Below are 13,325 nucleotides of genomic sequence, written 5' to 3'. Positions count from 1 at the left end.
GCTGAGGGCTCAACAAAGAATTTAAGGAAATGCATGCATGCATTTCAAGGAAGCATACGAAATTCCTAGAATTCAACACTGACACCTAAATATAGAATTTTTGTCGGAATTAAGGGACCGGACTTGTAGTGATTTTAAATAGGGAAGAAAAAAAAAGGATATATTTAAACGAATTTTTATACGTGCAGTACTTTGTTATTCATTTTTATTTTGGAAATGAATTTATATAACCAATATATCGTACAATGATATTTATCACAATTATGTCGTGATATTTTATTATTATCTCGTGAAATTCTGATATTATATCGTGAGATTTGATAAATTAAATTTTGTATTGAATTTTATATGATGTAAAAATTATTGTTCAAATTTCGTTTTAAATCTAGCATTAAATATTAGAAAATAGAAATTATTTATAAGATAAATCCATTTTAAATTGCAGCTGGCCTTTAACCGACTGCTGAAATTCAGGGAGCATATTTCAATGGGCCGATGATTAATTGCCGAAACCAAATTGAATGTCGGGATGTGGGCGCTGCTGACGTATTAAAACATGACTTCAAATTATATAGGACAAATTGATATATGAATCGAACCGATTGAGCCAAGTTGAAGCAAATTAAGCAAAAGATATCGAATCCAAGAATTAAACCTAAGTGTAGAAAATAGCAATTCCTTTTTTTTTTTAATGAAAACCAAGAATGAGAAAAATACAATATCAGAACTTATAAGCTCGCTCGAAAAACATAGCTTCATCTTTGCCGTCCTAGTTTAAGCTATGTATCAACACTCCAGTCACCCTCTCGTGACGAGGTTTGATCATGTTTTCCCCGCTCAAAAGGGTCGAGTGCGACGCCCACTTGCTCGGCCACATAGAAGAGCGTTTCTTGGAACCGGATACTCGTCTCTCAGTGATGTCGAACTGGTGTAGACTCTTAAATAAAATTGCTGTCCTAAATACTGCCTGGCCCAATTCTCAGACCTTATGTTCCACATCCCTACGTTGTCCAAAGCTAGATACACCGCCGTCCAAGATTTCGGGTACACCTGCATTGTTTTACACAGTTTAATTTATATACTCATATTGGTAGAGAAGCTTGGATGCTGTTTAGAAAAAAAGCCGTGATCTTAATGAATTTTCTGTAACTTAAACCTGAGTAGTGCTTCGAAACACTGCATCTCTCAAATTGTAGCCTGCTCTACTTGCTGGAGTCCACTGTCCACCATCCATTCTGTTTGATTTGCATCGTTAATTAGTTATAAATACTACGACGAAATCAAGATAGCATACTTCTTGCATGGGATTTAAGTGATATGTACATATGGTTATCCAAACTCACCCAACAACAAAGAAAGCGTTTCCATTCATGTGCCAAGATTGGACAGTATCCTCCCAATTTTGGAACACGATCTCTACAAAAGCTCGGTAATCAGAATTCATAACGGAGGTTGCTAGATAGGCATTTCCGTAGGTGGGTTTGTCAGGCATACTGCCAACGGTGAAAACACCTCCAATCTTAAAGTAGTCAGCCAGTTTCAAAGGTGTGTCAGGGGAAACATAGGATACACTATTCACTGCATATCGCTGTTTGCCGTCTATATATGGAGCGGAGTTGGCAAGGATAATGGTCCTAGATAGCTTGATCAATCCATAGTGATATGAGCCTTGAGGATTCGGTCTAGGCGCACTTGCTGTCAGATTGCGGCTGATTAAAGAATCACCGGAGTAAGAAATTTCAAATTGAGTGCTAGTTGATGAGTTCATATATATGAAAAGCCAAACTAGAATTTAGTCCAGAACAGGATATATACCGTATTGATCTAGCCTGATTCAGAGACCAATCGATCTGAACGGTAGGTCCACCAGGGAGAGATCCCGAAACTTTAGTGAATGAGTTGCTATAATGGAGAATGGCAGTGCTGGTAAGCACAGTAGAAGTAAAACGCGAAGATATTACGATATAATAGTCCTTTGGTGGCTGATCGGTTTTAACCAAAACCGAGTACGACTGCCCTAAATGGATATCGATAGATGAGTACGTGTTCTGGATCGTGTGTGATCCTTCTACCTCCACGAGTGTCATCATGTGGCCCTGGATTCTGAAATTAATCGAAGTACTGAGCCCAACATTCGATATCCTAAACCTGTATGTTTTGCCTGAAGCACAAAATTCAGCATCGGTCCATTCACAAGGATGGAAAACGACTGCAATTTTTTAAAATAATAATTCAGCTACCTGAGTCAACATTGAATGTAAATCCGTTCCATCCACGACCATTGATGAGAAGTCCATCTGGAAATGGAAGATTATGACCACTGTCCAGAATATACCTCAGTTGCTTCAAGAACAGAAAACAAAACAGAGATTAAGTACATTGGAAAAGATAACTAATGCTCCATTGAAAAACATAAATTATGTTCGTTGGCGGGGAAATGAACTTACTTTGTGGCTACTCTTGAACCAATCCCCAACAAGAATGGAGTGATCTCCAGCAGGAGGGGGGAACGGTACCGGAATTTGTGGACGGCTATACACTTTTATGCTCCCAAACCCACCGGCGGCCTTGTGGAGTCCCAGTGATGGAAAGTAGTAGTAGCTACCAATTTGATCCTTTACTTGAAGAATGTAAGTAAAGTTTTTTCCAGGTGGAATTGGGCACGTCGTGCCAGATACTCCATCCTGCCACGAGTTCTTCCTTTGCTGGATCCCATTCCTGAGAAATTGAAGTGTCAAAACTTCAATAGCAATAACATGTTCAAGCACATAAAAAAAAAATCAGGTTCAGCTTTAAAAAGAAAAGTATCAGATTCTGCTTTTTTACTCAAATCTGGCCATACATAAACATGGGACATTAACCTCTGTTTCAATGTATTGTTTTGAACATATCCTCATTGAAAAATGCGAAAATTAGATGTCACTAGTGAAATTGTTGTACAACCCCATCATATATTAAATGTGAAAAAACAACTTCAACATATTCTAACGCAATACCAACACAATGGACTGGAGGAGAGCCACACTTTCCATTAAAAAGTTTCTATTTTAGTATTCTAATCTAATGTTAGATAAAAGACGGATTCCTTGCAACAACATGACGAGAACTAAGCCAGACTACTCTAACTTTATCACAACTTACGTGGTTCATTTCATATGGAATAAATACCAAAGAAAATGTAAAGATCTGCTACAATCTTTTAAAATACTAGCATGGTATAAATACGCTGCTCACCAAGAAATGAGAAAGGGTTCGTCCAAGTAGTTGAAAACACTGATAATCAAGTTATCATTAGTCACACAGTCGATTTGAGGCCCTGGAAACTGCCCATTAATCAGAATTCCCTGCACCAAAATCACCATTTACTTCACATTCAAAATATCATTCGTTCAAGAAATCCAAGAAACTACACCAGAAGACAGATCCAGCAGTATAAGTGGGTACTATCTTCCTCAAATGAAAAAGAAACAAAAAATTCAAATTTTATAGCGCTGAATAATGATAATTTCAGCTTTAAACTGCATTAAACAGCTTCCCTCGAGAAAATTCCGCTCCTATTTTGACAGAACACACCCACGCAGACACGGGCAAAGAGCACAGAAACAACTCGACAAGCATCACTATTCCTTCCCGTCAACGACTTTTGATCCAAGAAAATCCAAGAAACTACACCACACACACACACCCAAAAAAAAAAAGGAAAAAGGTACCTGTTGCTTAACACCAAGGGGATAGATATCGCCATATGTGACCTTCCAAGTGTAAAATCTATAAGGGTTGTCGCCATTTGCGACATAGAATAGGAGCAGCAATGCAAAAATGTTGATGAAACAGGACACTATGGAACACCCTCTCATTAAGCCCTCTACTTCTTGTTTCTTGCTTGCTAGCCTTTTAGGAAATTACTTCTCTTTTCAGGCCTCTCTCTATATATATCGAAAGGGGAAGGGGAGATCTTGGTCGTGGCAAATATTAATTAAAACGAAATGGGAGACAGAATATGAATGGATTTTGCGAGTGAGTTGCCAATTAATGGAGTGATTTATGGCACCGCGTACTTTTACTGTGAAGTGTGAACTCTCTTAATAAATTAATTACATTATGATCTTATTCAGTTTTCATTCTCCAACTTCCAACACTTCTTCAAAGTGAATATATTTACTGAGAGACAATTTCATATATTTTTTTATAAAAATAATATTTTTTTTTATATAAGGGATCATCTGAGTTTTTGTGCAATCATTTTTATAGAAAAAAATTGAAGATATTTTTACGTATGGATCTCAAACAAAGCCGTTAATAAATTATATAAAGATAATTTAAAAAATGTCGTAATTTAATTCGAGCATAAGCTTTTTAATCATTTTCAAGGTGAAGCGATTGAATGTAATTAAATACTTAAATTTACTCTGATTACTTGAAATTGAAATTACCGACGCTGTTCATAGACATGTTGAGTTTATGTTATAGGTATATATATGTAGTATAATTATTGAATTTTTCATGATATTTATAATGTGCTAGACCCTGAACATTTTAAACAAATCGATTGTTTTTCTCCGATTTTTTTTTTTTGACACGTAAATTTTTCTCATAAATTATAATCGGTGGTTCTGTTTATAATAATAAATGAATATTATTGCGCATATTTTTACCCTTTTTTAAAAAAAAATCCAATTTAACAAGATGGAATTTTTTATTGATGGTGTGCACATGCATAATGTCAAGCCCGCGCGGTATCTGATAGCCTGTGATTATTATTTTATTATTTTAAAACTCACAGATCTGAAGAATATGTCCAAAATTAATGAGTATCGTCGGTGGAAATTCAATTGGTTTGATTTTTTTATTAAATTAATCATGTGATAGTAATTAATGATTATGTAAAAAAAATCACAAATTACATCCATACCAATGAGGGTTCAGTCTATACTGGCAGAGAAGATAAATATAAGATATTATATATAATTTATTCATTTACATTGAATTCCTACCTTCCACCATTTATACATGCTATGAATACATATAACAAATTGCGCTGCAATGGTACAAAGTAAATTAATTATGAAATTCAATGGCAATCTTCAAATTTTTGAAAAGTGTTTGGCTCGGTTTTACTAAACCGGTTCAATAGTAGAGTACTGCTTATTGTGGATATCCGGTCTGGAATAGTAGCTAATAAAATATTAATCATCTAAGGCTCCCTTTGGTACATGTGAAGGAATTTTTAAAATATTCGAAGAGCTATGTGGCAATATTTATAATTTGCATATCTTCAAATTAATTTACCTAGGAATGTGGCTAATTATATAGATGGGTTCGCTTCAAAGAAAGTTAGGCCATCCACATCATATCCAAAATTTAAAATTTAGGATAAAAAAACTATTTTATTAAATTTGGATATCCACTTTTTACTACGTAATATATCAGTTTCCTATAATTTAACATATCTTTATTTTTAATTGTTTTTCTCTCTCCTCCATATTTGGATCGAGTTTTATTAATTGAGTTGATTCTGGGTGTACGCAGTGTTTTGTACAAAGGATTAGGTAGATTTGTGTGTGATTTTTTATTTAATCTATTGTTTGGTAGGATTTTTATTAAACAAGCTAATCTAACCTAGAAAGGATAAAGTTGTTTTATAGTAGGTTAACTAAACTCTCCCTTCACCCTAGTATTACTCATCCTTGTTTTTATCTTACACATAAATTTCATAATTACTCTTTCCCACCAACCTAAAAATCACTCATCCAATAAAATATAAATGGTATTTTTGGCAAAAAAAATCTAAACAATTATTTAATCTTATTCCTAAAAATCAAACCAAACACAATATTATTTTCAACACAAATTACCAATCATTATTTATCATGTCTTTTATCATTCATTTAATAATCATTCAATAATCATATCAATTGAATCAAACATAATTGAAATTTATTATATGTGAATCCTACTACACTTAGTAGCATGTGTTTTTCGAGTTTGAGTTGAGTTTTTATATTGGATAATACCATGTGTACATAGAGTTTTACATAAAAGCTTACACATTCTATTAAATTAGGAAAGTATATATTTCAAAAAAATTTTAATTTTTTTTCAACCTACAATTCTTTGTCTTGCTCAAAAAAATTTAAAAGAAAGTATAATTATTTTTATCACTTACTTATAAAATTAGTTTTACTGAGTTCAACAAAAATAATTATTTTATAAAATTTTAAAATATAATTATTTACTGAATTAAAAATAATAATAATTGTTTATTTTTATACTAAATATATTTTAAAATTTTTAAAAATTAAAATTTCAGATTTAAATTATATATAAACGAATTTTTATTATTATATATTTAAATTAAAATATATTTAATATTATTATGTGTAGTAATTAATTATTTTGTTAAAAAATACAAAATAAAAAATCAAATCATGTAAATTTAGGTTGATCGGGTTAGTCGAGTTCGAGTCGGTCGCTATTGATTTATTGGATTTGTTTGAGAAATTTTTTAATACTTTTGTACTTGTTTATAGAATTAAAAAATATTTACTATATTTTTATATATTGTATATTTTAGAACAAATTATTGTTTATTGTATCATAGATTTTCAACATGTAATATTTTTTTTTTTAAAACATTGATTTTTCAAAATATTTTTATTTTGTGTAGTAAATATATTTTAAATTTTGTGCACTTAAACTTTCAAATTTAAATTATATAGAACTATATAAGTAAGATTTTGTTATTATGTATTTAAATCAAATATATTAATTATTATGTTTAATTATTTTGTTAAAACTTTTTTAAAAAATCAAATATTTCGGGTTGAACCTGAACCCCAAAACCTCAACTTTAATCCGATAATTATTTGATCAACTCGGGTCGGGTTCAATTTTGATACCCTTAAAATTGCACGATAAATAATAAAATAAAAAATAATAATATTTTCGTTAAAAAATTTTTTTGAACAAGACAAACAATTGTAGGTTGAAAATAAAGATTTTTTTGATATACTTTCATAATTTAATAAGACGTGTAACCCTCTATGTAAGACTCAATGTACACATAGCATTATATTTTTATATTTGAGAGTTTTATTAATTGAGTTCTGGGTGGAGTTAATTGAAATTTATTATATGCATGTGTTTTTCGAGTTTGAGTTGAATTTTTATATTTGAGTCTAGTTTTATTAATTGAGTTGAGTTGTGGGTGGAGTTTAATTGAAAGGGAAGAGGAAGAGGGAAAAAAAAGAAGAAGTGATCAATGAGATGGAGGAGAGAAAAATAATATTTTAATGTTTATGGAATGAATTTGACTTCCTAAATTTAAAGAAGCACTGTTCATGATATCTAAATTTAGGGAATGAGTAAGGTAGCTAATGCATAGGTTTTTTCGACGTAAAATGTAAAATTTGAGGTAAAATCTTGTTTTAGGGAATTTGATGTAAATGCTCTTATGATTAAAGAATTAGAGGATCCATGTATGTGTCTAGCATGCAATCATAAAGCCACGTTTGGATTTAGCTTTTAAAACAATAGCAAAATATAATAAAACTTGTTGAAATCTGGTATGAAATAAAGCAAAATGATAGGAATCAGACTAAAAAGACTTGGATTGAGATTAAAGATATTGGAATTTTGCATAGTGTGTGAGTTTTTAAGAGTGTCGAGTTGTGTTCTGCACTTCTGCTGATTATTTGTTCTCCTGTTGTCTGATTTCTGACTCTTAATCCTTATCTCAAGTTCTCAACTACTTCCACTTTCAAGTAATTAGATGGGCTTATTTACTGGGTTGCTATTGGACCTGGGCCTAAAATTATTTTTAGCTCAAACGCCAGAAATGCGACAACCTTTAGAACTGCTATTGAGCTTATGGACAAGCAAGAGACACCCCCCATGAACTGAAATATACAGGTGCGAGATGAACTGACTCATAATTTGCCGCAATCCACCATTATGTGAGGTAGGGCGAATTGGTAGGCTGAGAAAATACCAACCCAATCACCTGTTATCCACCATTATGTGAGGTAGGGCGAATTGGTAGGCAGAAAAAACACCAACCCAATCACCTGTTCAACGGGCGGGAGAATCCACGGATTGAGTTTGATTAGCTTGCTAAGCGAGACAAATTGTTTATCCTTCCTGCTTACCATAATTAGATATAGAAGATATACATCTTGAGTATTGTATCAAGAAATTGATCTGACATACATAATTACATGTAATCAATAACTCAACATTTCAGTCATAGAAAAGTAATTGAGCATGTTAGAAAAAAAAAATTTGAAACTAACGCAGGTGTTGGAAGTGTCGAATACTGTTAATATTGTGCAATTTTTATTTTTAAGAAATTGGGCAATTATGACAATTTTATTTGTATAAAAGTCCTAAAAATGAAGTTAATAGTTAATACTACCAAACCTTTTGTCTTTAAGGGCAGGCAAGCGGCAAGCCCTTGAAATTTTCCATCACAGCCAGCGTGTAAGATTCGATCTAGGCCGATCCATGGGGCTGGATGGGGCTCAAAGATTCGATCCATCACAAAGTATTCAAAATCAAGGTGAAAGTACTTGGACTTGGAATCCAATTCGATTTAATTTAAATCCTTGAAAATTATGGCATTTCCTTTTTGAGTTACCTGGCTCGACTCTTGAGAAAATTTACTAGACAATTTGCTTGCTCACACATGAACTTTTGAAATGACAACCGATTTTATCCCCATTTATCATTGTATGTACATCACCAATCATTGCTCTGATTGATGAACTACAGTTTAGTTCGCTGGTCCCATATGAAGAATGGAGCTTTCTGAGATGTTACCAGAGATGATTCCTAGGGACAAGGATTCTTTAAATAGCAGCAACACAAGGATTGTCACATAATTTGGCTAACGTTGATTGGCCTCAGATCAATTCTATCATACAAGGGTATTACACTCGTACCAAACAAGAGAAAGGGGAAGAGAGAAGGCACAAGAAGAAAATACAAATATTATACAAGCAAGGAAAGAAGGCAGCGAGACTTGGTCCAAACACTGATAAAACCGAGCTCCAAGTCTCCCCTTCAGCACTTCGAATCATCGGAGGGCATTGACGAAAGCTGTCAGAGATGCAACATCTCTATTTTCCGATGGATACTTTATGGGTCGTGAAGAATTCTTGGGGAAGAAAAGTATGGTAGGGAAGCTCCCCAACTGCAATTCTTGCTGTGCAAATGGCTTCTCCTCTCCATCTGCCCTGAACTTTGCGATCTTAACACCGGATCCTGTCAGTTTCTCTGCCAATTCAACGTAGGATTGCTCCATCCCCTGGCAAAATTGGCACCAAGGAGCGTAAAGAACAACTAGCCAAGGCTCATTCTTGCTTTTCAGTTTCAACAAGTTCTCAATTCCGGGCCTGTTCAAATTCACAACACAGTTGGTGTTGAAAAGGTCTGTTTCTTGGACTGTCCCATTGGCTTGAACTGCCTCGTGCGAGTTTGTCTCCTTAATATTTCCTTTGTGCAGCCCACACTCCTTGGCCTTCGCATCCTCCCACCACCATCGTCCTTCTCTCTCGTGTTGACCTGGTAGCACAGCTCTTGTGCAAGGTTCGCATCCAATCGATGTATACCCTTTGGCGTGCAAAGAGTTCACTGGGACATTCATGGCTCGAAGAAAACTCCAAACATCATTTCCTTTTACATTTGCAACGGGATTCCACTTCACCAAACTGCCAATCCCGCCATCCAAACCTTCGAAAACAGGGTCAACCTGAACAACTGGGACTTCAGATCGGGTACCAGGGGATTGATCCTTTCTTTGCCCGGTTATCCAGGCTCGCAGCCCTTTAAGGGCTTTCCTCAAAGGCTTCACTTTTCTCACACGGCAACATTCCTGGTGACCGTCTTCGTAAAAAGAGAAGAGCCCTTTGTTTCTTACCAAATCCTCGACTTCGGAAGCATCGGGGAACATGTATTCAATGCGAACGTTGTATCGTTTCTCAACTTCATCAAAGAATTTGTATGTCTCAGGATTCAATCTACCAGTGTCCAAGCTGAAAACCCTGAACGGTCGTCCGGTTAAGCTGGCGTATTCGATCAAAGCAACATCCTCTGCTCCACTGCAAATAATAAAAATTTAGTAAGTAAATAAAGTTTTAAAATAAATTTCAAAATTTCTTCTTTTCAAAAGCAGATTGCTGGTATGCTTCAAACTACAAAATTAACCATTGATTGTCACCTACATCTGTTAATTTCATTCAAAAGATACAATCTGGTATAAAAAAAAACAAGGAACGGTAAATTACTGCAGAATTTACCTGAAGGCAATAGCAATATCGTTTCCAAATTTCTCAAGGGCCTTATCCATAATCTCTAGCGGGGAAGCATTTTCAAGCTCCTTAGACAAGATTTCATAATCTTCCACCTCTATTTTCTCAACCAACTCTGCGAAAACGGAAGAAAATTATATCACAATAACGCTCGCGATCTGAACAGACCAAAAAACCAAATATCACGCATGTATCAAGATTGACCCAAATTTCCACATACCAGGAGCAAGGAAGGTTGTTGCGGAGGGGACAATTGAATCGTTCCTCTTTGGCTCAGCATTTAAAGGCTTCACGGCGCAACGCCGTCGTGAAAAATTAACGGCAGCCGGCGGGAGATGATGTCTATCAGAGGGCTGAAATGCACCCACCTGGGCAGCTGAAAAAAAAAATCAAAGACCACCCCGAGATTAGCACAACACATTTACATGCAACAACAACAACAACAACAAAAACCCAGAAACATAAGCAATAAAAACGTAAAAAAAATAGTACCTTTAGGCTGCTCGAGAGGAGAAGATAAAGAGCTACGAATAGCAGACGACGAAGTAACAGCAAAAGCCATTAATAACCCACAAAAAAAAAACCTAATGCAATATGCGAAGAAACTGTTTGATAATCAAGCTACAAGTTCCGTGCAAGAACTCTCTGTGAAAATACCTGGTTCCAGGAAGCGGTTTTAAAGGGAGGGTGGAGAGCAGCCTATCAAGGTTCATTGAACCTGGACGTGTTTTGGGATCGCGACGATATCTGACGTGGCGAGTGATGATTGGAGGAGCGCTATCTGTGGTTCGTGTCATGGCTTCCGTCATGTGGCGCACGGTAGAGCAAGTAGAGAGTCGTGGTGGGAAGGGCGTGCGACATCTAATTTTTCAATTGTCGCTATTTCATGCTAAATTTTTCTTGGATTTTATTATATTTCTATATAACATAAGTTTCGTCCCATTTTCTTTCCAAAAAAAAAAGAAAGAAGAGGACCACAATTTTTTTTTTAATATGAGTTGAAACTGACCACAATTATTTGGGAATAAAATCATTTCTTCCACCGTGGAATATGTTTTCTACTACATAAATTTGCACCCTATAAATTAAGGGGTAATTATTTTAAAATTCCTAAACCTAAACATAAATTTCTCCTAACTCCCTACATTCAAATTTTTTAGTTTGCACTCCCTAGTGGACCCCAATTTTGATTAAACAAGTATTTAACTAATCTTTTGTACTTTGACATTGTTTTACCTATCGAACCAGTTCATGTCGTGAAGAACTATTGGTTGCGCAAGGTTTCCAGCCTATATAGTTTAGATTAGGGTCCAACATGCTTCCGTAAAGTAAATCAAATTTAAATACCTCTTTGACCATAATGTCGTCGGGTCATACCTGCCGAGTTTTACGAAGTGCTCCTCACACTTCAACCACGCAGTCGCAACAGATGGTTTCTGCACAAGCTCCTTCAACGACACCCAACACATCCTTAATTCGTTTTCTACCTTAAGGCGTATGGTATATAAATTTAATTATAAAATATGAACATGAAAGAACAAGAGACTTTAGAAAAATTATTCAGACATAATATTATTACATAAATCAACTCATTTGAAGAGGAGAAGACAACTTGTTTAGCTACTCATAGTAGCCTCGTTCTTGAAATACATAAACGAAAACTTATTACAATAGAAAGAGAAATATTACAACAATTTTATTCGTAAGAAAACTGAAGGGAATGATCGATGTCTTCAGCTTTCTCAAATGCCTGTATTTATAGCTGTAGTTCCACTCGTTTCACCGAGAAACTTCAGGAAATCTTACAGCTGTCTTGTATTTCTTTATGCCATTATTGATGGCATCTTTTACTAGTGGAGGAGGCAGCTGTCTTGAATTTTTTATGCCATTATTGATGGCATCTTATACTTAGTGGAGGAATCACATGTCTGCCACTTTTTTTTGGCTTTATTCTCCTCATATGCCTGCTTTATTGTTGTCGGGGCATCTTTTGCTTTTGAAGTAGACCCCTGTGAAAACGCATCTTTGGTGGTCCTTGTCCACCTTTGCTTGTCTCGGAAAAATCCTTTCGATCCGTTCGGGGTCTAAAGGTTTTTCCAAATTCTGGCTCCTTCTGATTTGGGCATTCTGGGCAGATATTCTCTGACCATCGTCCAATATGAGCCATGTTACAAAATTTTCGGCGAGTTTATTTACTCCCCGGCAGCTTGTTGTTCCACAAAAGATTTCTCTTCTTTTCGAAGAGTTCTTCCGCAAATGCTGTAGTTTTTCCTGTCATTGTGTTCAACAGGAACGATCCGTTCACAGAATTCTGATAAAATTTGAATGGAAACTTGACTTTGTCCATCTCAGTAAGACAGACCCAAATACCCCATGTCCTTCTGGTTGAGATCTCATTTTCCCCGAAAGTGGACACCAAGGGTATTTCTTCAGTTTTAGGATCCTTGATAAATTTATGACTGTTTATATCAGGTCTCCTCAGCTTGATAAAATGAAAGGGTTCGTGTGATCCTTTCACTATTGGTTCTGGAGCTGCACTGAAAAAATATAACTCAAGCACATCTCCTCTGGTCAAATGATCATTATTTGCCCATGTTTCTTGGACTGCTTCCTGAATCCATTTTGGTAACTGTGATATCTCCAGAAAGCTTGGTGATGTTGTATAAACTGAGGCCAAGGCCCCAAATTCATACCAGAGTTTTACATCTTTAGGATTGACATTGTTTTTTAGCCAAACCCTTGGATATATTCTTGCCACATCAACCCTGCAAGTGTTCGGGTTGATTTCATTCCTTGTATTCAATTTCTCTCACTTCTGTTGATAAACCTGGAATGGAGAAATAATAGATGGATTAGTATCAATCTTAGATTTGCCCTTGTCAGTGTTGGGCCTAAGATTGATCTCTTCCTCTTTTACCCCAGAGGCGGAGGGTTGACTTGATGAGTTATCCTCATCAATTGTTGCTTCATCCAGATCATCAAAGGCTGATGATAGATTAGCTCTTGTTTCTTGAGTTT

At 35.2% G+C, this 13,325-nt stretch overlaps 2 protein-coding genes across 2 annotated transcripts; both read right to left on the bottom strand.

Annotated features, from left to right (window-relative positions):
- Positions 1-602: 602 nt before the first annotated feature.
- Positions 603-4,003, bottom strand: LOC140879464 (L-ascorbate oxidase homolog). The gene is made up of 8 exons (XM_073283557.1): positions 3,711-4,003; positions 3,235-3,344; positions 2,448-2,718; positions 2,241-2,343; positions 1,816-2,161; positions 1,344-1,709; positions 1,157-1,235; positions 603-1,050 (listed from the first exon to the last, which is right to left on the bottom strand). The coding sequence occupies exons 1-8, from the start codon at positions 3,855-3,857 to the stop codon at positions 838-840; spliced, it is 1,635 nt and encodes a 544-aa protein (XP_073139658.1). The 5' UTR covers positions 3,858-4,003; the 3' UTR covers positions 603-837.
- Positions 4,004-8,879: 4,876 nt separating this feature from the next.
- LOC140883647 (5'-adenylylsulfate reductase 3, chloroplastic-like) lies at positions 8,880-10,948 on the bottom strand. The gene is made up of 4 exons (XM_073290204.1): positions 10,800-10,948; positions 10,528-10,683; positions 10,296-10,422; positions 8,880-10,097 (listed from the first exon to the last, which is right to left on the bottom strand). The coding sequence occupies exons 1-4, from the start codon at positions 10,867-10,869 to the stop codon at positions 9,074-9,076; spliced, it is 1,377 nt and encodes a 458-aa protein (XP_073146305.1). The 5' UTR covers positions 10,870-10,948; the 3' UTR covers positions 8,880-9,073.
- Between the last annotated feature and the right edge of the window lie 2,377 nt (positions 10,949-13,325).

The sequence above is a fragment of the Henckelia pumila genome, chromosome 1 (genome assembly GCF_033568475.1).
Source record: "Henckelia pumila isolate YLH828 chromosome 1, ASM3356847v2, whole genome shotgun sequence".
NCBI classification, from domain to species: domain Eukaryota; kingdom Viridiplantae; phylum Streptophyta; class Magnoliopsida; order Lamiales; family Gesneriaceae; genus Henckelia; species Henckelia pumila.
This window is presented reverse-complemented; position numbering and strand designations above follow the sequence as displayed.